Here is a 25,549-nt window from a genome sequence, read left to right as displayed (position 1 = left end):
CACGGCGGGAGCTGGCTGGCGAGTCTCCACCTGGAGGGGTGACCTGGCACGTCCGGGTACCTCCCGCACGGGCGACTAAAGCGGGACGCCGGCGACGCGGGCGGGGCCCAAGGCCGAAGTCTCTCGTGCTGCTGGCTAGGAAGCGAGGCGGGGCCGGCTCTGGGCGAGCAACTCGGGAAGCAGTCGGGAAGCGGGACCAGCGTAGTGGGGCGGGGTCTACCCGAGGAGGCGGGGCCTGCAGGCGGGGAGAGACCCGCACTGGGCAGGCGGGAGGCGGGGCCGACAGGAGTAGGTGGGTCCCTGAGGCAGGGGAGGCGGGGCCATGCCAGAGCTGGAACAGACCCTCAATGGGCAGGCGAGAAAGCGGGGTCCACTCAGTGGAGCCGGGCGGAGCCAGCAGGAGTCGGAGAGGTCCCTGCATCTGGGGGCGGGCTGACTCGGAAGACCCGCCCGCCACCTGGTTCTGTTCTAGGCGGAGGTGGCCTGAAGCGCTCAGTTGTCTCAGCTGCCGTAGCTCTGGCGGAGTCTGCGCGATGGGAGACCCGGGAAGGCCGGAAGCGGCCAGGCCCGAGCAGGAGGAGGTAAACATTGCTGCCGCTTCCTTCCCCGCCCCACAGTCACGCTGGCCTCTAGTTTGAGGGTTGCTACAGGGACCTGCAAGGTGCAGGACCACTGGGGGAAGTTTTACCCATTGCCAGCGTAAACCGGGTGTAGGCCCAGCTTCGAGCCGAAGCCACAACCTAGTTTCGTCTTGTCTTTTCGAGCGCCCGGGAGGCCGTCCCCAGGGAGGGGTGAGGAGGGAGCTGGGTTTTTGCTCCACTGCTCTGCTCGGGGCTACCCAAGGGCAACGCTCTGAAACGTCGGACTGGGAAGAGGGGCGCCCCCTTATCTCCTCCTATGCTTTCTGTTCTGGAGGCTTGGTTGGGGACACCGAGGCAGGGGCCGAGGACTGGTGGGTCTGCTGGGGAAATGCATGCCATCTCTGGTACGGTTAAAAGGAGACGGACACCTGTGGCAGTTGACACAGGTGGATGAGGTGGAGATGACAGGTAGAAAGGTGACGGGAAATCCTCATAAGAAAGAAAGAAAATTAAGAGGCCAGTTTTGCTCAGACCCAGCTAAACTAGCTGTGAATCTTTGGGGGTATTACTTTCTTCATTTATACAGTAGAAGTGATACTTCCCTCACATAGGGTTAAGTAAAATGCTTTATGCAAAGTGCTACGGAAGTTGCGGTTGCTTAATAAAACCTAAGTTAACATGCTCATCATCTCTGCTTCTATATTAGTGGAGGAACATGACAACAGTAAATAAGCCAGGATTCATTAGACTGGAGGGTAGTTCAGATCGTTGCTCTATAATTTTCATGCCTGTTATTTTGCAAATACTTCTACACCTGTTGTGTGTAGTATCTTTGATTTAATAGTTTCAGCTCACAGAGACTCTTGCTTAGCCCTGTATTTCTTAAAGTTGTAGATTCCAGATTTGAGATTATCTTTTATTTGATTTTGTAAACATTTAGTATCTAATTAACAGATTGCAACTGCCCCTCCAGCTTTTTCTTCCTCTTTTGAAACAAATACAATTAGTACCAATTTCCCCATTCTAATGGGACAACTTAGATATTTTTGTTTGTGCTAGTAGCACCAGCAGTTATTCAGACTTAACACCTGGAAGTCCAGTTTTATTTATTATCCCTATCTGGATACAGACCCACAAAGACAGAGGCAGAACTTCAGATCTAGAATTAATTATAGTAAGCACCTGTCCCACACGTTTTTAATTTGAGATGTAAGGATGCCGTAAGTACTTTGTTTCTCTAGATATAATGGTGCACATGAGCCACCTGCATCAGAAGCACCTGGAACATGTTGTAAAAAATGTAAATTACTGGCCCTATACCCCAGATATAGTAAACCAAAATCTCTTGGGATGGACTGTATTTTTTTTTTTTAACAAGCACTTCAGGTGATTCTGGTATACATACTTTAAGAACACTGCCTTAAAGGTTTATAGACGGGCTTGAACGTGGTTTATGAGGCTCCTGAAGTTTGTAGACTTTGTATGTGCAGGTGTGAATCTCCTGAGACAGGGGGTCCATAGCTTTCATCAGTTTCCCAAAATTAACTATCATTAATCTAATTGATAAAACCTATTTTCAAGATAAGAAAGTTAAGGCCAGAAAAGATTAAATGACATACCCAGGACCACACAACTTAGTAGAGCTAGGTTTAAAACCAACTTCTCGCTCCTGGGCCAGTATTCCATCTGTTTTGTCAGATTTGGTGGGAATAGAAGAATGAAAATGAAAACGCCTACAAATAGGTCTGACAGCATCCAAATATTCTACTTCACCTGAGGATTACGAAAGAGGTGAAGGGGAGCAAATTAAGTGATAGGGTTGGGGGTGGATGGGAGGGCGGGGCCTTGCAGAATGCCAGCCTAGATCAGGGCCTGGTGAGTGCTAGCGGGGGAGTCTTGACCTAGATGGGTACCTTAGCATGTCTGGGCACCTTGTGGGACCAGGTGACCAAGCACAGGAAGCACCATTCTATAAAAGAGTGAACTGTTGCCAAGGAATGCCTATGAGAAACTACTTCACATTCTCCTCAACTGTAGGCAGCTACAAATTAGTTATCTGTCTACTTCCAGTGTTACCTGCTGTCCAATCCTGTTTACCACTGCCAAATTAATCCATCATTAAACCAGTGCCTCCCTGTCACTCCCCACAAATACTCCCAAAAGGATCTCAATTCCCACCAAAAAATGCCCAGCTCCTCTCAGGCTGGCAAAGTCCTGTTCAAGCAGCTTTTTCATAGTAATTGTTAGTTACTTAATTCAGGCTGTTATTTCCACCTCTGAAATTGACAATATAATTGCTGCCAAAATCTAGGGTTTTGTTTTTTTTTTCAATTCAACCTACACATGGATATCCAGTTTCTTTCCAATGGCATCCCTATTTATGTTAATTCCTACTCAAACTCTCCATGATTATCCATAGGAATGATTTTAAAGTGTGCCTTACAATGAATGCCAACACCTGGGGGTTAGGGTAAGTGGGGAGAGTTGGAGTCTGATCCTCCCAGCCCCCCAGATGCTTGGAAATCTTTGGTCCTGAAAATTCCTAACCACTTAGCCCAGTTGATATCCAGTGTGTGAATCCTTTACAGAATTCCTCTCTGTCTCATCTGTTACCCTTTGCTTTAGCCAAATCAGATCACTTCTGTCTTTGCTTTATATCCGTATCAGTCAGTTTTAATCCCAGCTGGCTCTTCTTCCCTCCATCCTTTCTCCATGAAGAGAAATACCAGCATTCTCTCGTCTGCATCCTCAGTTGTGCTGCTCTGTATGTTCTCCCCAGATGATCACATCCATCGCCCCTTGGTGACTACTAATAAGATCTCTACCCCATTAGGAAGGAGTGGAGATAGTGCCTCTCCTACCATAGTGTTATATTTTCAGCTGCCTACTGGGTATCTGGAAACTGAACCCATTATCTTTTTTATTGACTAAACTGATTTTTAAAAGGCGTTTGTGTTTGTAACCTTTATTGTGGCTTGGGTTGGTGGGGGAGTTAATTCAACTTAAGTTTTGTCAAATATCTGATGTGAGAAGCAAGAGTTTTTGTCTGATTTATTCCATTATTCTTCAGGTACTGAGCACTTTCTGAGTCTCTTACTTCTTGTTTTGATCATCTAGTTGCTGGAGCTGGTAACCTCAAGGGCATCTTCAACTTAGCCTTACCTAGCTGTCTAAAATCCAAATTTTAGCAAGAATTATTAAATCTATTTTTTAATATCTCTTAAGTCAGTCTTTTGTGTTTCTACTGCTGATGTTCCTAGTTCAGGCAAGAGATGACAATGCAATAGTCTTTTGTTATTTCCACCTCCAATTTCTCTTCTAATCTAGCCACATTTCTACAAAAATGATCTTAAAACATAGACCTGATTATGTTTCTTACCTGATTAAAAACTTGACTCCCAATAGTCTCCACGATAAGACCAGATGCCAAAGTGTTATATATCAAAGCAGACCACTTTGACCTGCTCCCACATTTTAAAAAAAGTCAACCTCTTAATATCCATTTAATATGCAAATTAGACACATCCCCTTTAACCTCAGGTAAAGCTTGGAGATGGAGTACATTTTTTAAAGGTGAAATTTTTAAAAATTTTAATTTTTTTCCCATCAAAATGATGACACTGAGGTAAAAAACAAAGTGTCAAAATAGTTGTATCAGAATGGTGATAGGAAAATAGCCATGGCAAAATTCATATCTATTTACATTCAAGGCCCTTCCAGGGCTTTAATCCCTGAGCCCATTTTCCAAACAAAATCAAAAGTGCAAAACTAATTGATAAAATTGACTTTTGCCTATTAGTATAATTTTTAAAGTTTATATATATAGCATTACTTATACTCACTGGAACAGTGAAGATGTTTTGATGAACACATTATTTTAAATTGGGGTATAGATGATAGTTGAAGATTTATATGAGACTTAGCAAACAATTTCTTCACAAATTTATCAGAAATTCTCTTAATCAATTCACTACTGGCCAATTTTGTGGATTTTCCCACCCTGTAAAACATGTGGATACCTATAGCATCAAAATGCACGTGGCTAGTAGGCTGCTCTCTGATGCATACACATACACATATTTTCTTCTCTTGTCCCTCAAATACCATAAAATCCAGATTTAGAAAGTTACTTCTAATTCTTAAAAATGTCACATGCCATCATGTCTTTTTTCATATTGTTTTTCCTCCTAAAATATGGGTTCTTAGCATCCACAGAGGGTATGTACCCTAGAGAGCCTAGAAATTTGGGATGTATGACCTCCTCGCATTGTTTTAAAATGTGTGTGGATTTTTCTAAGCATCAGGAAAATAAGCAGTATATCATCTCTAGCCCAGTTCAAAGGTCTGTGTTTGTGAAAGCCCTTCTCTTTACATAGCAGAATCTTTCATAATACCTTCCTAATCCAGCTTCTTCTGTTAACAGTCCACATATTATCAGGATGTATACACAAATGTGACTTTCATCCTAATTTAGAGATAGTCATTTTCAGCAGTTTTCATGGATCCTGACTTTGAGTATTTGTCAGCATTTAAAAACTCCATTCAGGGCTAGAGTGCTTGGTGCCAAGGGGATACTGCTTCTGAGGTCCTCCTCAACTTTCAGGATGGCCCACATAGCAAATACAGTGAAAGTAAAGAATTCTAACTCTGAATATATACCTGTACCCCAGGGACAAAATATATAACAAAAAGAAAAATACAGAATCATTAAAATTCTACATAGTGATGATAAAAGCAAGAACATTTTAGAAGAAATAAATGAAGAACAGTTTGGGCCAAGACAAGTTTGAAATATTTGTTGACTGCAAACCTCAGCTTTTTAAATTGGGATTTGAATATCTCATTTTTTAAGCCCTCATGACAGTTCCCTGAGGGCAGTCATAGAAGGTATTGATTGATCAAATAATTAACCACTGGAGGGGGAAGTTATAGCTCAAAATGGTGGAGCAAGTGCTTAGTATGCACAAGGTCCTGAGTTCAATCCTCAATACCTCCTCTAAAAAGTAAAGAAATACATAAACCTAATTATTTCTCTCCCAAAAAACAAAGAACAAAAAACCAAATTAAAGAACTATTAATTAACCACTGTAATCATTCTTTTATCAATTTTTGAATAATAGGGACAGCCTTTCTAAGGCCAACCAGAAACATCTCAACAGTCAATAACAACACAATGATAGTTTAAAGTGTGTAGCACTTGAGAATGTGCAAAGTACTTTTATTTATATTAGTTTCTCTGATCTTTATAACATTCCTTTTAAATATGTGTCACTGTCTTTAGTTTACATGTGATGATGATCAAATTAAATGACTTGCCTGGAAACGTGAGTAATACTATGTGCCTATTGTAAGTGAACACAATTTTGTACTATAATGAACCATGTGGAATAAAATATGGTCATTTGGTTCATGTTACTTTCTTCTGTAGAGGTGGAAATTTCAAAAATGTTGATTTTCAATCTTATTTTTACTATTTTATCATTTACCTCTGAACACATCCCCATCAACAACATGCTTCATGATCTCGTTACCTATCGCGATTTTAACCTGATAAAGGGGAAAGCTAATGCATTTTGAGAAAGTATTATTCTGAGATTTTAAAATTTTCACCAGTTAAAATCACAGATTTAAACCTCATCAGTTTGGCTGTTTTTCACCAACTTCAAATAGCTTTGGTTCTTTCAACTTTATTTACAAGAAAATCATTGTTATTTATCTTACTTTTTCCTAGAATCAAATTCGGTGATTTCCTCCCCCTGTCATTTCACTGGTTACATCACTACCATTACTAAATAGTACAGTTGGCCCTTAAACACCCTTGATGCAGTTGAAACGCCTCACATAACTTTACAGCTGGCCCTCCGTATCTATGGTCCTGTATCCACTGATTCAACCAACAGTGGATGATACAGTCCTGTCGTTTTTATTGGAAAAAAATCTTCCTGTGAGTGGACCCGTGCAGTTCAAACCTGTGTTGTTCAAGAGTGGACACTCTTTTTAACTTTAGTTCATCTCACTGTTTTGAATCCTGGTTTTTAGATGTAGGCTGCCTCTACTCTAGCTGCCATCCATACATACAGAGATGTAGTTTAAGGCAAGTCTTGAGTTCAGACATATCTCAGTTCTCGGAGGGGAGGGTATAGCTCAAGTAGTAGAGTGCATGCTTGACATGCACTGGGTCCCAGGTTCAGTCCCCAGTACCTCCTCCAAATCAAACTAAATGAATAAACCCAGTTACCACCCCCTCATAAAACAAACAAAACAAGCAGACATACCTCAGTTCTAATTTCTGCCACTTACCAGTTGTGGGATCCTGACTATGTTATTTATATCCTTCAAGATTTAATTTCCCCGTCTGTAAAATGGGAATACTATTACTGTTTGACCAAATTGTTGTACAGATTAAGCAGAGTAATGTATATAAAGTATCTGTGCAGTGACAATTCAAAAGCAGCCTCAATGCCAGACCCAGAAGACACGCTCTTATGTATGCCTCCTGTTCTAGAACTTGGAACTGCAGTGTCTCAAGATCTTGTGGCTCTTTTGAGATTGCAAAGCCCTCAATGGCAACACAAACAAACAAAATACTTGACAACGTCTGTTTTTAAAAATCTGCTTCAATATTCTGGAATGAATATTGACTAAGTGCCAGGTATTGTGCTAGGCTCTAGGGATTCCACAAGTATAGAGTTGGTTTTTACTGTTTAGAAGCACAGTTCAGAGGAGACTGTAGACAAGTAACAGGGAAGTAAATTGCAGAGAGCTATGTGCTGTTAGGGACCTAATCCAGCCCTCTGGTGTGGAGGGGGCAGGAAAGGTACGAGCACATTCGGAGAAGGCTTGATTTGGGTGGTTGTGAACTTACTTCACTGATGTATTGTAGTCTTATATTAAATTTTTCAAAAATCTAAAGGTATCCAGTAATCTGAGCACAGAATAAAGAGAAATTAGCAGCCCATTCACTTACTTAGCTCATGTTTATTGATGTTACACGTGACATAGTACTCTGGGAACAGCACAATATGTAAAACCTGTCTCTGGCCTCTGGGGCTCAAGTGCTCCATCTGGGGAGGCTCACACCTTCAAAGAGGTAGTTACAAAATAAGACAGTCTGTTCTCTAACGGCAGTCCGTGTGAGTGTGCGAGCCCCACCTGTATGGCCTCATGCTTTGATTTTGGGCTTCCTCTCAGCTCGTCTTGCATTAGCCTCACCTGAGTTATCACGCTTGTTTCAGAGAGGTAATGGGATTGGTTGAGGCAGTGGTAAGGATGAAGGGACGTGACAGATGGGCCTGGCACAGGAGAGAAAGAGAGAGACAGTTTGAGTTAGAAGTCCAGAATTTAGACATAACCCAATCATTTTGATTTGTACCCGTTAGGCCATTTGTATGCACTTTGTGTATAACTCATTCTCAAGGACGCACAACTCTTCTGAGACTCTTGCTGACTATTTAAAAAAATACACATGTGCCACTACCCCCTTTTAGAGTGCCATCCTTTTTCCAAGCAGTGTATATTTAGGTATGTGCTGCTTTTTTTATGCCACAGAACTTTGAGACAGCCCACAGTGAGCCCACATGCAGTAAAGGAATGTTAACACGTAAGTAGCAGTAACAAATTGGTATATGGGAAGTTTCAGACAAACAAAGTACTGCAAAGCTGTTGGTAAGGAGTTTTTAGATAAGTATTACAGTATTTAAATTAAGATTAGAAAAGAAAACATTAAAATAAAAAAGTGGCTTATGATAATAGCCTATTGGTTGCAGCATTCTATCTCAGAGAGGCACTGAATGGACATCTTGTTCACATAGAAATTTTCCCATCAATATATTTATGGGTCTAGTTTTATACATATTCTTAAAGCAACAATAATGACAATTTTTTTGAGTGCTTATTATGTGCCAGGCTCCGTTTAAGGCACTTTTAATTATCAAAATTAACCTGAGGTGGGTATTATTTTACTGATGGGAAACCAAGGCTCGGAGAAGTTAAGAAACTTCCTACAGCCACACAACTAGCTAAACACAATTGAACAGCTACCAGATAAACAATAAGGATTCAGCCTGCGGAGACTGGCTCCCAAAACTGTGCTGTCTCCCTAATGTGTGTTCAGATATGAATAAAGAAGAAATGCCTACATAAAATGAATGTTTGTACTTTATTTTTCAAGAGGTTATCTTCAGATACCAATGAAAACGAAGCAAAGTCAAATGAAGAGCCACTCCTAAGAAGGAGTTCTCGCCGATTTGTCATCTTTCCAATCCAGTACCCTGATATTTGGAAAATGTATAAACAGGCACAGGCCTCCTTCTGGACAGCAGAAGAGGTAAGTGGTGTCGCCTTCATCAGCAAACATATTCTCTAGTGCGGTGTTCACATTTTTTGTTCCAAGACATTAAAAATTTTTTTAACTCACATTGTAAGATACATTGAACAGGATCAGTTGTAAAAGATAATGTTTGAAATTTCCGAGAGTAGGTACAGGGTTTTCCAATGTTTTGTGTTTAGACTATACGGTTCCTGCTGCAAAAATGGCATCTCAGTTTGCCAGATTTTTACCTCCAATATATTTTAGAATATTTTCTATTTTTAAACAGACTTTTGATTTGCTATGATCACGTAAGACTAGTCTTTACTTCTGGTCAGCAGAATGAATAAAATTGCAGCTATCGCTAAAATATGAACAAGTAAAAGCCTCAGGGACCCTGCTTTCAATTTTGAGGCTTTATGTGATTGTGCAGAAGGAGCTGTCACATGGGGCGTTTGCCCGGGCAATGCACTCGCTTCTCAGCTGCTGGCCTGCGTTCACAGTGCTCCTCCCAGCCTGGCCTTGTCCTCAGCCACATCAAACCTGGGACAGCTGCCCCAGCAGACAGGACAGCTGGAGTATGCTTTTGGTTAGTGTGGCCTTTTCCACCTAGGAAATGAGTGGAACACAGCAAATAATAAAATGCTTGTAGGTCTGGTGAGGACAGTCGGTCATGTGAGCTATTGCTACGTGGTCTAAACTGAACACACCACTAGTCATTGTCTTCATCTTTGAGCATGGTGGATGATACCTACACAGCACTCTTGCTGTCTCTGTGTGTGTATTTATCTATATAGATAGATACATCTATTTGTGTAGCTATATTTGGCCTATCTATCTGTCTATTTACCTATTTCATGAGAAATTGGTTCGTCACATCCGCTGTGAAGAATGCAGACTATGGAGCCAGGCTGCCTGGGTACAAATCCTAGCTCTCCCGGGGACTAGCTGTGCAACTGGGAGAGCTGCTCTGTGGAACCTCTCTGTGTATTCTCATCAGTCAACTGGGCTAACGGTCACCTGTTTCATTGGGTCATTGTGAGAATTAGTTAGATGTGTGAAACGTTACTTGGCACTTAATAAGCACTAAATGAATGTAAGCTGTTATTTTACACAGAATGGGGGAGATTTATACTAGAAATCAGAAGGCACCAATTTTTGAAGCTTCTGTTACACTAATTCTACCCACCTACCCATCTTTGTCATTTTGTATTGTTACATTATTAATATTTTTGCTATAGTGTAGTTAACATATATATAGGAAAAAAAAACAACCAAACCGAAAACCCAGTATTTTCAAATTGGACCATAGTGCTAGGCACACCTGGCTGTCCCTAACTGTCTGTGGTTTTTAGAGTGTTTTGTTAGCTATGGTTGTAAGAACAAATGGAGTACATAGGTAGCTTTTTAATTCATCATGTTAAAAAAGGCACTTGTGGTACTTGGGTTTTTGAAATTCATTTAAAAATTTCTTGCATCCTTTAGGAAACGTATTATGTGTTGTACTATGACTTAAACACTAATTTTTAAAAATTAAAATATACAGGTTGGTATGTATTTTGTAGGCAGCTTATAGGAAGATTCAAATACATAATTGAGGGAACTCAAACACATTTTTAGTTCCATGTATATTTTCATTTAAACAAATTATGTAAATTACAATTTAATCAGCTGTAGATTTCATTGTTTTATCAGTGACTTAGCTTTATTCATAAATATGGCTGATCATCGAAACCTTGATTCAGAAGGCAGTTCTGGTGGTTTGTTTTTTGTTTTTCCTGAAGCTACCCAGGCAGTTCTGTTAATTAATAGTTTATAATCAATATTTAGATTGTGAAATAGAGGATTTATTCAAATGAGATAAAGCTGGATAGAAAGAAAGGTGTACCTCCTAGGAATGGAAAATGACCAGTGTAGTATAAATAAAATTCCTAAGACCTTTTGAAACTGAGTGTTCAAAGAGGTAATTTCAGTGTTTGGGAGCAAGCACATTATAATATTAAAATCTAATATCAGAAATTTATTATTTTATGTTACACAAAAACCAGGAAGATGTCAGTTAAACCTGAGTGAACTCTTAATAGAATAGGACCTTACTTTTAGCTTGCATATTTTAAAAGATGTATATAAATATTTCCTCTTCTTTGCCCCATTGTATCTCTCCCCAACATTTAGCACAGTGTCTGGCATGTAGTAGGTGCTCAGTAAACATTTAAAAAGTAAAATAATGAGAAAAAGTCTTTTAGGAAAGAACACAAATGATTGAAAAGCTGAAACTTTGGTCTTTTTTGGAGTGGCCAAAGAGATTAGGGCTTTATTAGAATAAATAAAAGGACAAAAGACAATTACATCTTTCAATGTTTATGAAGTTATTGTGAAACACAGTTAAGATCTTCCTGAGACAAAATGATATCTACAAGGTACATTTAAAGACTACTTTTAAATTGTTGATTTCACCAAACTCTAGAATGCATTTCTATTAATCCCAAGGACTTGTTCTAATAAACATTTTCAAAAACATTTCTATTCCTAGAAGAAACCATACTTACAAATTGTCTTATAACCCAGGTTGCTACCTGCCTGACATTACTAGTGGGTGGTAAAAGTGGATTAGCCAGCAGTAAAGTAGCAGCTACAGTTGTTTAACAGCTGCCTAATTATCTAACACAATGGAAAATATTGTATAAAATGTTAAAGCAATGACTGCCGAAAGTCATTAGTTTATTCACCTTAGTTGACATATAACACTGTGTAAGGGTATAAAGTATACAACATACCGCTTTGATACAGTTAGTATCCCCAGATATTACCACCATATCATTAGCTAATACCTGTATCCCATTCCATAATTACCATTTATTTTTTGTGGTGAGAATAGGTTGGGTTAATTTTAATATTTTGAAAGTATCTCCTGGCCATCTTCTCAATTAACGGAACGATAGATTCCTTCATAATATTTTTTTGTTGTGTTCCTTTGTAACTGTCTTCATTTTAGCTGCTATAATAATAATCATAGAGTGGCTGGCTTACAAATAACAGAAGTTTATTTCTCACAGCTTTGGAGCCCAGGGATTGTAAGATGAAGGCTCCCGCAGATACGGTGTCTGGGGAGGGCTTGCTTCCTGTTCATAGACATCTGTATTGTTGCTATGTCCTCACATGGCATAGGCACAAAGGAGCTCTCTGAGGTCTCTTTTGTAAGGGCACTACTCCCCTTCACGAGGATGACTTAATCATTTACTAAGGGCTCCACCTCCAGATACCATCACATTGAGGACTAGGTTTTTCAATATAAATTCAGGGTGGAGGGGGGGAGGACACAAACATTCAGTCTATAGCAGTAAAGATAGCATTTTTACTTTTTCACATTTTACTGCTGAGATATCCCACCTTAACTTGGAGATGGAAGTTAGTTTTCCATTCACTGAGAATAATTTAACTCAAAGTTAAATTTTTTGAAAATCTTTTTATTTCAGGTTGACTTATCAAAGGATCTCCCTCACTGGAACAAGCTTAAATCAGATGAGAAGTATTTTATCTCCCACATCTTAGCCTTCTTTGCAGCCAGTGATGGAATTGTGAATGAAAATTTGGTAAGATTTTTTGTTTTATGTTACTTTTTTTTCCATTCAGTAGTTAAATAATGGCATTAGTTGATAATGGCAGTAAGATAGTTAGACTGAGCCTAAAATATGATGTCTAAGAAATGAATTAGATGAAGCTTAACTCTTGAAAACAATTTTTTTGATGAAGCGTCAGAGGAAAGAATACATTTCTGTAATTTGACCCCCCAAATACCATGAAATCAAGTATATTGTACCAATCAAAACTGCTTACAAGGCATGAATGTGAGTTTGATTTCCCCCTTGGATGGTAATCCTAATAGGGAACCTGCACCTTAATACCCTTCTGAGCTCTGTAATAGAGCGCTGGCTCTGGTTTTTAAACCTGTATTCTGGTTGGTCAAAAGGCACGCTTTATTATTAAACAGAATGGAAAGATACAAGCTTCCATCATGAACTGGTAGGGGCTTCAGTAGATCTACTTAGTAAGGTCAGTTCCACAAAGTGAAATGATTATTTTTGGTAGATGTTCTAAAATGTATTTGGCTTTATAGGCAGTATCTCCATCTAACAGGTCAATTTATTTAATTGCTTAAGAATATAGACTGCAACTAAATTTTGGAGGGTTGATGGATAAACAGTACTGCTTAAAATAATTCCTAAGTTCTTTCTGACTTGTTTGTAGCATGACAAGCAATTTTTAAGTGATAATTCTGATGTCTAGATTCTAAATTTGTAGTGTTTACTGAGAGCCCATAGGATTGGATGTATGTTTCCCTTATTTTCTTAGGTGGAGCGCTTTAGTCAGGAGGTGCAGGTTCCAGAGGCTCGCTGTTTCTACGGCTTTCAAATTCTCATCGAGAATGTTCACTCAGAGATGTACAGTTTGCTAATAGACACTTACATCAGAGATCCCAAGAAAAGGTATTATGCTGGGATTTTATTTACAAGGGTTCATCCTATTGCTTGATTATGTAAATATTAGGGAAACATTATTCAAATATGGAAGTTTGGGAGTACAGTATTTTCTATTGCTTAATGTTGTGTTGGGTTAAAAAAAGCTTGTATAGGACCAGTTAATCTTTGGATATTGTATCTTAAAAAACTATTCACCAGCACAGTCTGTTTAGAAATTAAATGTTCTAATTCAGTCAGTTTTGTATTAGACCAGATCCAAACTGCTAATTTGAGTTTCACTTTCAGTTCTGGATTTTATAAATATGCAAAAATACAGAAAAACTACAAGTCTGTTACATACCATAGAATTACATAGAATCAAATATATTCTGATTAAAATCAAGTGAATAACTTTGCTATTAATTATTTTGTTTTTACAGGGAGTTTTTGTTTAATGCAATTGAAACAATGCCATATGTTAAGAAAAAAGCAGACTGGGCCTTGAGATGGATAGCAGATAGAAAATCTACTTTTGGTATGTAGCTTTAATTTATATATGATCAAATTTGCCATGGGTTATACAGTACTATTTTTTGTGATGTAGAATTACATTTCCTAATAATTAACTAGAAACTGGTGAAAAAATAATCTAAAGCTGTTATCTATTCTGTTTATTAATTTGAAAGTTGAAAGGTTAAAATGTCAGTAATAATTATAGGTAAATACGAGTCAGTCACATAGACTAACAAGAATATTAGAGAAATCCTCAGTTTGTATTTGCTTTCAGGAATATTTATTTTCCCTAAAATAAAGCAAGTTAAAGTCTTAACATTTTTCAGAGAACAAATATGTAGATTAGTGCATTCAACTAAGGCAATAAACAGTTTGCAATAACAGACTTATTTTTCACAGTTAAGTTAAATGCAAACACCCTTTTGGATGAGTTGAGATCCAATAACATTTTTTAAGGAAGCCATTAATATTGTATCTTATACATAGTAGTTGCTCAATAAATATTTATTACATTTAATTAAAATAGTCGTATATTTAATTTGAATGGAATACTACTAAGCCATAAAAAGAACAAAAATTTCTCATTTGCAGCAACATGGATGTATTTAGAAGGCATTATGCTAAGTAAAATAAATCAAATAGAGAAAGGCAAATACTGTGTGATATCACTTATATATGGAATCTGAAAAATACAACAAACTAGTGAGTCTAACAAAAAGCAGCAGCCTCACAGATATAGAGAACAAACTAGTGGTTAATGAGGGGGGCAATATAGAGGTGAGAAAGTGGGAGGTACTGTTGGGTGTAAGACAGGCTCAAGGACATACTGTACAACGTGGGGAATATAGCCAATATTTCACGATAACTGTAAATGGAAAGTAATCTTTCAAAATTGTATACAAATTCAAAAAATAAAATAAAAAAAAAGAAAAAGAATAATTTGAATAGTGCTAAGTACCTGTCTTATTCTTACCTATTTCACAATTGGTTTTCTTTACTTTCTGGTTTTATTCATTATGTGGGGAAGCAGGTCTCAAAATTCTTGGTCGTCTTATTCCTTTGCACTCTTGAAAATTATTGAGGACTCCAAAGTGCTTATATTTAGGAGGTTATATCTATTGATATATCATATTGATTGGTTGTATATATTGATATCTATCTCTGTATTAGAAATTAAGACCAAGAAACTAAAAATAGTTACTTATCAATGCATTTTAAATTAACAGTAATAACCCATTACATTTTAAAATAAATAACATATATTTATGAAAAGAAACACTGTATTTTCCAAAAAAAAAATTTGGTGAAAATGGCATAGTTTTTAAATTTTGGAAATCTCTTTAATACCTGACTTAATAGAAGATAGCCAGATTGTATCTGCTTCTGCATTCAATTTATCGCAGTATGTTGTTTTAATTGAAGTACATGAAGAAAATCCAGCCCCGTACATATGTAGTTAGTAAAGGGTGGAGTATTTTACTAAATTTTTCAGATTGTTGTGACTATGTTGTGCAGTCTCTGGAAAACACCAGTGTACACTCATGAGCGAATGGTAGTAAAAGAGATAAATAGTATTTTAGTATTATAATGAAAATAGTTTGACCTCACAGACCTCCTGTGTCTGTGGATCTCCAGGGATCCCTGGACCACACATTGAGAACCAGAGATGTAGCATAAGATACAGGCAAGCATGTATGTCAGGGAAGAAACACACATTTCAGCATTGCCTTAGTTCATTTCGAGAATGAGAAAAGCAGTGGTTCTCAATGTACATAAAAATCACCTGGAGAATTTGTGGAAAAATCCTGCAGCTTGTTGGTCCTCCCCAGAGAGTGATTTAGGAGGCCCAGGTGAGCTTGAGGAACCTGCATTTTGTACCCAGCTGGTTCTCTCACAAGCGGTTTGAGACGCCCAATCTTCAGAAACACTGGCTTTAGAGAAAAACAAAGACAACTGTCAGGGTGTTTAATATGCACTGAAAAGATTAGTGTGGATAGATAATGATGGAAATGATGGACAGGTTCACAGAAAGCATTTATTTCATGACGCTATGAAAGAAGTAACCTAGAGACAGAGGAAACAGAGGAGGGTGGCAGTCATCCTGCAACAATCTGCTTGGTTTTAAAAATATATGTAAAGAACTTTAAACATTAAATATATTGACTCAATTTTAATATATGTAACGAAATTACATTTCAAACATCAAAAAAATTATTAGTTATACAATCTTAGTAATCCACATCATAGAGATTAGCTGTATTTTAAAAATATGTACTACTTTCCTGTCTATAAAATAAACCATGAGGCCTTTACAATTCATTATGGCTTTTAGAATTAATGTTTTGGAAGTCTCTTTTTAGTTCACATCTATTCTTCAAAATTTGTAAAATTTATTCTTCATAATCCTTTAATCTTTTCCAAAAGAATAGCCTTCTATAACTATTTCTGTTACAATGTTCATTCTTTAGCATTCACGTGAATGCATAGAATAGTTACAGCAACAGTGTTCCTCTTATTAACACTTTGTATTAAATTATTGTCTAGGTCCTTTGGAGATAAATGTTCTGCATCACCCTTATGTCAGTTAAAATGTATCAATTATAACTATCCATTAGCTTATTAACAGTAAGATGAAAATATATGTTAAATTAATGATAAATCGCCATCCTAAAAAAAATATAACTCACTAGTCTGAAGAGCCACTTTTATTTTCAGGAGGGGCAACAGAGCATAGTGCACAAACATATGTGTATATACATGCTACATTCATACATGCACCTGCGCTCACAGGCATGTATGGTACACAGATAAATCGCCTTTTTTTCTGGGTGTGGAAGGCTCTCCTTTGCCCATATTCTACAGGAGTCCACTGTCAGACATAGGAATTGAAGTAGGCAGAACTTTCTGCTCTAGTTGGTAGAGGTGGTAAATTTCCTCCTCTGGAGACTTTTGGCCATAGCATTAACTTGTTGATTTTGTATCTTAGCAAAATAGCTGTGGTACTGTTATTAATATATATATATGTAAAATATATATATATATATATATATATATATATATATATATAAAATAGATATCTAAGCTTGAAAACATCTTTGGTATATGATATTTCAGAAAGTGAAACTATTTTATGTCTCCCAGGGGAAAGGGTGGTGGCCTTTGCTGCTGTGGAAGGAATTTTCTTCTCAGGCTCTTTTGCTGCTATATTTTGGCTGAAGAAGAGAGGTCTTATGCCTGGCCTCACTTTTTCCAATGAACTCATCAGCAGAGATGAAGTAAGGAATGACGTATTCTTCTGATTATGTTTGTATTCATATTTGGTGTTCATTTATTTTTCTTTCTTCTGAAAGTGCTTATGGTGACACAAGTATCCTGGTAATTAAAATAAAATAGGAAGTCACTTCTTCCTTGAATTTTAAGAGTCCATATTTCCCACCTTCCTCTTACTGTTCTTCCTCAATCTCTTCTCACCCTTAAATGGCATTGTACTCCTGGGTTCCCATCTTGACCTCTCTTTTTCCCTAAGCATGACCTCCTGACTGTATTTATTCCCATGGAATCAGTCACCACCTACATGCTCATAACAACTAAAATTTTATCTTTACCCTGGTTATTCTTTCCTGAGCTCCAAGCCCATATATTCATGTGCATGTTAGAGATTTTCTGCTGGAAGCCCCACAGGTATCTCATACCTAATAGTTCAGAAATTAAACTCATTATCCTTCTCCCAAAAGGTTTTCTTCCTTCTGTTTTCCCTAACTTGTTGTGTGGTACGACTTTCTACCTGGTCATCCAAATTTGAAACCTGGTAGTCATTTCAGATTGCTTATCTTTTCCAGCCACATCCAATCAGTAACTAAATCTTGTCTCCTTCTGTCTGCAACACTCTTTCTGTCTTTCCTACCAGTTTTTTTCCGTCTGTTGATTACCTTCTCACAAATTGCCGCTTAAAACTTTCCTGAGCCAGTTATGTAGAATTGACCACTCTTTCCTCTACATATCCCTTTGAAACTTGAACTTGTCCCTATCTTAGAGTCGACAACATGCATTGCACTTCGTGTATCTCTCTGCTGGACTCTAAGCTCCTTGAGCGCAGAAAGTGTGTTATTTATCTTTCTATTCTCAGTATTTAGCCCATTACAGCCATTCAGGTCACAATTATTGACTAATCCTGGCTCCTCAACCTATTTCTTTTTATTTATTTATTTATTTTTTTCCTCAACCTATTTCTAAAGTGACCTTGTCGAGTTACTTAATTTCTCTGAGCCTCAGTTTCTTTAACTATACACCTTAAACAGGGTTTTGTTAAAATGCAATGAAACAGTATGTATGAATGTACTTTTTAAGTGCCATAAAATGCTTCATATAATTACTTTTTGTTGTTTCATTTCTTTAAACTTGTAACAATTTTTATTATTAATGTCACATAAGATTATTACAGAGAATTAAGAGAAAGAAATCATTCAATCTCAATACACAGGGATAGCCACCTTTCATATTTCATTTATTTCCTTCTGGACAGTTTCCTACACTTAAATCTATGCAGCTATATTCCAACATCATATTTTTATAATTCGAGATTTCTTGCTTTTTTCATATTTTTACAAGCTAAGCTGTTCTTATTTCACTTGGCAGAATATTACATTTTTCTATGATTTTAAGCATTTTTTGGAAATATAATATATATATATATATACTAATTAATGTGTATATCATGTCTTTGACTCTTCTATAATTAGAAATTTAGGTTGTCTGCAGGCTTTTTGTTTATTTGTTTATTTGCTAAAATGCAAAATGAGTATCTTTGTATATACAAGCTTTGTTCCAATTTCACATTATTTTCCTAAGATAGATTCCCTAGAAATAATATTACTAGAGTATAAAGTATGGACATTTTAAAGGCCTTTGTACTTGCAGATTTCTTTCCAGAAATCTAGTAACAATTTGCAGCCCCACCGAATAATGTATGAATGTGTCTTTCCTTACCACACTCTCACCAGAATTTGAATTTACTTGTTAAGTATTGGACAAATTTGATAGATATAGCTAGTCTCTCATTATTGGTTTTATTCTCATTTGTTTGATTACTACTTAGATTGAACACTGTTTTCATAATGATACCAGTCATTTGTCTTTTTTTCTGTACTTACCTATTCTTGTCTTTTGCCTTTATTTCTGTAGATATACTTTCCCGATGCACAGTAACTGGGCTCTTTCAATAAGTATTTGTTTATTGAATTTGTTATAGTATTTGTTATATTTATCACATAACTATAATATAAAATGTAAATTTTGTTTTATTTATTGCAGATATTTTCCTAGTTTTTCCTTTTCTTTTAAATTTTGTTTGTTCTTTTTAATGTACAGAAACCTGAAATTTGTGTGATCTACTTCTAGAGACGAGTTAAATAGTCACATATATTTTCTTTTTGGCTTTTTAACATTTAACTCTCAAAGGCCATTGGAATTGGTTTAGTACAAGTATGGAATTTAGTATAAATATGGTATAGGATAAGTTAGAATTTAACTTAATTTTATTTCACACACTTTTGGGAAATTTTTCCAGTTCTCTTTGTTAACTAACCCTTCCTTCTCCATTCACTTATGATGTCTGTATTATATATTAAGTTTTCAAGTATACTAAAATCTGTTTCAGGGCTTTTTCTTTTTCATTAACGTGTCAAATTTCATGCCATAACAAACTATTGTAATTCTTACAGTTTTTTATGTTCTGATAATTAGTAGGATAAATCTCATAACTTTCCTTTTTAAAGTATGCTTAAAATTAAGATTCTGCCCATTTATTCTTTCAGATTAATTTTTTTAACTAAAAACAATCCTACTGGGATTTTATTTTGAGTCACTTTAAACCTCAAAATTAATTTTTTCCCTTATTGATTTACCAATTATGAATGCCTACCTTTGATTTACTCATCTCTGTAATAGGTAGCTAACTGTAAGTTCCAATCAATACTTCCTCACCTTTCAGCAGTCTACTTGAAATTCAGCCTTTGGTAATTTGAAGTATTCTCTTGAGTCAAGTGAGGTGGAGTATGTTTCACTAGTAACTTTTTTCTAAGATTAGCTATTCAAAGGTTTGTTGTTTTTTTTTTTCTAATGGTTTCTTCTGGGAATGACAATTTAACTAGGTAAATAATCCTTAGAATATAACCTTTGATTTGAGTCTTTTGATTGATTTTCGGTTTTTGTTGATTCATTTAGAAAAATCTAAGCAACTCTGATTTGTGATCCTCTAAAGTGCACGTTCCTTCCTCCCTCCCTCTCCCTTGTTGGCTTACAGAATTATTTTTTTTCTTTGTAGTTTAGAAATGTTGATTGACTCTGCCTTGTTTTCAGTCTCTAATTGTTAATTTTGTTTAGAACGCCATCTTTCTATATACCTCTGGCCTCTTTCTCTTTTTTTGTTTTGACTTTTTGAAATTTTCTTCTGTTCTTTTCAACTTTATACTGTTTGTTCTGTGTTTTGAGATCCTGTTTATTGTATGTTGAATCTCCTTGCTCTGTTCTCCAGTTATTTAAGATTCTGTACCATTTTATATATTTGCATAACCATTCTGTTCTCAAGGTATTTCACAAGTTTATCGTCTTTGGTTGCGTTATCTGCAGTATCATCTCTGGTTTATACAGCTTCAGATGGTATATTCACTTTCCATTTTCATTGCACTGAATTCATTTTTATCTTGAGCCATTCTTGTTTGATTTTTTGTTTATTTTTTTTAATGGAGCTAATGGGGATTGAACCTAGGACCTGGTGAATGCTAAGCATGCACTCTACCACTGAGCTATACCCTCCCCCCATGCTTGTTTAATGTAACTGTTGTATTTTTGAAGTCTCTAAGTGAGTTTTATCTGTTCTTTGAATACTTATTGTTTTTCAGTCACTTCTTGATTTTTTTTTAAAGACATTAAAAATTAATGAATTTTTATTTTGGTTCTTCTTGCATTGTTTTCCTTTCCAAAATGTTTTTGGTTGCAGATTTGTTGTTGTTGTTGTTGTTGTTGTTAATTAATTCTTCTTTCATGTTACTGAACTGAAATCTGCTGGTATTGAAAAATTTTCCTTATAGGTTTTATAATTGACAGTTTAATAAGATTTGAAGAGAAGTTTCTGGCCCTAATAGTCCTTCTATCTTTCAGAAGTTCAATGTTGCATTCCTAGAACCCACTTTATTTGTAATGCCTGACACATCACTGTGTAAAAATAGCTGATTAAATGTCCTTTGACAGTGGTATTTTTCTTCTATTTTAGGGTCTTCACTGTGACTTTGCTTGCCTGATGTTTCGGTACTTAGTAAATAAGCCTTCAGAAGAAAGGGTTAGGGAGATCATTGTTAATGCTGTTGAAATTGAGCAGGTAAGCAGGGAAGCTTATATAGTTAGCACGTTTCTCTTTCTTTGGTGTTTGTACCATTATTGTATTAGGTTGATTCATATGAAATTGCCATTTCATAGGTCAAAACAGATGTCAGCAATATTATATGGTGAACCAGATACCAATACCAATAAATGATGTATTGCAATTATTATGTCATCTTATCATTCAGTTTATAAGTCAGTCTTTATTATATATTAAGATTTTATGTGTACTAAAACTTGTTTCAGGACTATTTTTTGGTCTCATTGACCTATCTGTCAAATTTCATGCCATAACAGACTATTTTAATTATCTTATTTTGTATTTTTAAAATTTTAGCTCCTAAAGGGCAGTGATGGTTTCTTGTTTTGTATTCTCAAAAAACTAGCAGAGTATCTAGCTTGAAGTGTGCGTCAAATGTTTATAGAATGAATAAATGAATGAATTCGTGAATAATAAAATGTAATTCATGGCTTGTAAAGATCTCTGACTAGAAAGGCCTAATACTTAGAATGTATTTTTATCATTTGAAAGAACTAGTTTAAAAGTAAAATAAATTTTAAAAAATGTTAATAGTGCATACTTTAATAGCCATCGTTTTCATACTGGGAAGGGGAAAAGGTATAAAATGCATTTTTATATCTTGAATCATTTTGAGAACTAAATCCAAATGGTTAATATATTTTTACTTTTTCCTCTATTAACACTTTACCACTGTCTTTCAATAAAATTAAAGTTCAGTTTATCTCCCCAGATCCATTTCTATGTCTTTCTCATTTTCTTTGTTAAGGTTTTCTCTCTTTCCCAACTCCGTTTCGTAGTGATGTTCCCCACAATAATCATCTTAGGTGAAACTTTTTTTGGATATTTCAGAACAAATTATATCCCTTTTTCTATTGAAAAAAGCATATACATTCAGGGCATACAAGTGTACTTTAAAAAATACCAGTAATTTAATAGTTTCCATTTCTTTTGGCTACTTGAAAATGTGAAGTTATGTAAATAGTGATACCCCAAATATTTTAAAACAAATGGGCACTGTTTGCCATGTTGAAAGAATTTATCCTAGTGTACTTTCCTGGAACAAGACCAGTGACTTAGAAGACTGATAAAACTAAAACCTTCTTTTTATTTGGAAAATACATACTGTTTATTGTTCTTTCTTTCAATTTTATTTTGTTTTTGTTTATGTCTCAGGAGTTTTTAACAGAAGCTTTGCCAGTTGGCCTCATTGGAATGAATTGTGTTTTGATGAAACAGTATATTGAATTTGTAGCTGACAGGTTGCTTACAGAACTTGGATTCTCAAAGGTAAGGTGTTTAAAAATTTATTACTACTAGCTAAAATGTTACAGTCAGGTAAGACCTCTAAAACACATACTATATTTCACTGAAAGTTTTTGTAACAGACTAGTCTATTTCTTATTTTTTAAATGGATTTATTTGTTTTTAGATTTTTTTTGTGGGGGGGGAGGTAATTCAGGTTACTTATTTACTTATTTTTTAACAAAGGTACTAGGGATTGAACCCAGGCCTTGCGCGTGCTAAGCATGAGCTATACCACTGAGCTGTACCCTTCCCCCGAGACTAGTCAGGTTTTTAAATTGTCCGTGACAGAACCTTGTTTTGCATGAATAAATTGATTTTGCAAAATTCTTAAATGAAACTCAAAATGAAATTCATAACTGAAGTAGGAGGCTGATAAATCTTAGAACTAATAAGCTCAGTGAATTACTTTGTGATGATTGTAGGTATGTGTTTAATAGAACTGTCTTTAAGTAATTGGATTTAATATGCCAATGTATGTTTACCTTCCGAGAAATCCTCACATGTCTATGTTGTAATTTTGGGGTTAATACTTTTAAATAGAAAATTATAATATAGGAATACTCCTAATAATAGAAAGACATTAACTGTCATATTTGACTCTTTGAACTCAGTTGTCTTTCAGTTATTTCTGTCATTTTGCTTATCAGAGACAGTGTACCTCAATTTCATAGAAAGGTGCACTTTTCATGTGATTTAAAAGGTGGAGGCTGCAGCCAGACTACCTGGGTTTGAATCCTGGTTCCACCACTGTCTAGCACTGTGACCTTAGGCGAGTTGCTTATCTCTGTCTCAGTCTCCTCATCTGTAAAATGGAGATAATAATAATACTGCTTACCGCAAATAATTGTTGATGCGTTGGTATACTTAAAGCACTTGAAACAGTGTCAGTGTAAATTGTACTAAATGGTCATATTGTATTCGTCATAAGTACAACATTCACAGAAATTTACTATGTACTATACCATGTTCATTAGAAATGATAAGTTTTGATCTCTTTGTATGGAAATGGAAGTTTAAATTAATGAGAAGCCTTATGAAATCCACGATGCTAGGGTAATCATTACCTCTCTTGGTAATGCATTTATTTTCTGGTAACAACAGAAATACTATAATGAAAGAGTCAGATGTGGTAAAGATTTTTTTGTAACTATATATATTGTAAAGTATAAATTCTTTATATCTTAGTATTTTAGTTGCAAGAGCCTCTCTTTTTACAGATCATTGAGAGAAATAAAGATTATAATTATATTAACATGATCTCTGAAATTTATAAACCATATATTATAATAAATCATTTTTGTTCTTATGTTATATAATATATTTGTTACGGGAAAATTAATTTGCTTACTTAAGCCTTAAAGTGAACGCACTATCCTTTAACCCACCCCACTATCCTCACACCTACATATCCAAGTTCTGCTCATTTGAAACCTACAGACCCCCAGGTCTAATTTTCTTTCAGGGAACTTGCTAACTGTAGGTATACAAAACATGCCTCCTAAGAAGAAAATCTGAATGTAGTTAAAACATCATTTCTCCACAGGCCTTCAAAATATCTCAGTAAGTTCCAGAAAGCAGAAATTCTACTGACCTTTTAGATTTTAATGCAATAAAATTAGAAATTAACAATACAAGATTGTCAAGAAGTTCCATATACTTAGAAATTGAAACCACACCCTTTGAAATAAGGTTAAAAATGAAAATATAAACTAATAGAAAATACAAGCTAAATGACAATAAGATTACTGTATATCACAACTTATGGAATGCAGCCACATAGATCCTCAGAAGAAAATTTGGACCCTTGAGTGTGTATATTAAGAAAGCAAGACAATTTAAAATACATGAAGTGTGAGCTCAAGGAGCTAGAAAAAGAATTATTCTTATAATGATAGTTTTTGGTAAAATAAGAGATTATTTAAATTAGCAAATGGTTGTCATTTATACAGAATTCTAAGTAGGAGCCACATTAATGCTGTTCTCAGCTTCTCTTTTAGTTTTGGATTAGTCAATAAATATTTGAGTACTTCTATGTGTCAAAATAAGTCACTTAATTTAGGCTGGTCTTAGTTACTTTGTCCATGCTGTGAATGATTTGGATCAGATTTTTGGGAAGATACCCAGTTTTAAAATCCAGTGAATCTATGACTGTTGTCCAATGTTCTTTCCACTGTATCCTGCTGTGTGTGATAACTCACATTCACTCCCTCTTAAAACTGTTTCCAACAGCCAGTTCCACAGTTCAGCCACACCCAGTATATGAATTTTTTTAGAAAAAAAATAGCTTTATCAAGATATAAATCACAGAGCATGCAGTTCACCTACTAAGAAATGTACAATTCAGTAGTTTTTAGTGTATTTGCAGAGTTGTATAACTATCACAACAGTCTATTTGAAAACATTTTATCACCCCACAAAGAAACTGTGTACCCATTAGCAATCATTTACCTTTCTTTCCTCCACCCCTACCTTAACCCTAGGCATTACTAATATGATTTTTGTCTCCTTAGATTTGCCTGTTCTGTGTATCCCATTTCATATAAATGGAATCATATGTGGTATACACCATGTATCAGTGTATGATATATACAGTATACCAGTATATGGTATATGCAGGGCCAGTATAATGTTTTCAAGTTTCATTCACATTAGATGTATCAGTTCTTTATTCTTTACTATGGCCAAATAATATTCCATTGTGTGGTTATACGAAATTTTATTTATCTATTTATTGGTTGATAGACATTTGGGTGGTTTGCATTTTTTGGCTTTTATGACTAATGCTGCTGTAAACATTCATGTAAAGTTTTTGTGTAGACATATGTTTTTATTTCTTTTGGGTATATAACTAGAAGTGAAATTGCTGGGTCATATAGTAATTCTATTTCTAATCATTAGAGGAACTATCAGACTGTTTTCCAGAGCCACTGCACCATTTTACATTAACACCATCAGAATGTGAGGGTTCCACTTTCTCCACATC

The 25,549-nt window shown here is 35.8% G+C and overlaps 1 protein-coding gene across 2 annotated transcripts in view; it reads left to right on the top strand.

Annotated features, from left to right (window-relative positions):
- Window positions 1–292: 292 nt before the first annotated feature.
- RRM2B (ribonucleotide reductase regulatory TP53 inducible subunit M2B) overlaps window positions 293–25,549 on the top strand; it is a 28,919-nt gene continuing 3,662 nt past the window's right edge. For both annotated transcript variants that reach the window (XM_072949552.1, XM_072949551.1), the window contains exons 1-8: window positions 293–581; window positions 8,752–8,907; window positions 12,366–12,482; window positions 13,243–13,376; window positions 13,790–13,884; window positions 17,004–17,137; window positions 21,133–21,237; window positions 22,435–22,548. In XM_072949552.1, the coding sequence (XP_072805653.1) occupies window positions 348–581; window positions 8,752–8,907; window positions 12,366–12,482; window positions 13,243–13,376; window positions 13,790–13,884; window positions 17,004–17,137; window positions 21,133–21,237; window positions 22,435–22,548 (1,089 nt within the window). In that variant the 5' untranslated portion in view covers window positions 293–347. The remainder of the gene's footprint in view (window positions 582–8,751; window positions 8,908–12,365; window positions 12,483–13,242; window positions 13,377–13,789; window positions 13,885–17,003; window positions 17,138–21,132; window positions 21,238–22,434; window positions 22,549–25,549) is intronic.

The sequence above is a fragment of the Vicugna pacos genome, chromosome 25 (assembly GCF_048564905.1).
Source record: "Vicugna pacos chromosome 25, VicPac4, whole genome shotgun sequence".
NCBI lineage: Eukaryota > Metazoa > Chordata > Mammalia > Artiodactyla > Camelidae > Vicugna > Vicugna pacos.
This window is presented reverse-complemented; position numbering and strand designations above follow the sequence as displayed.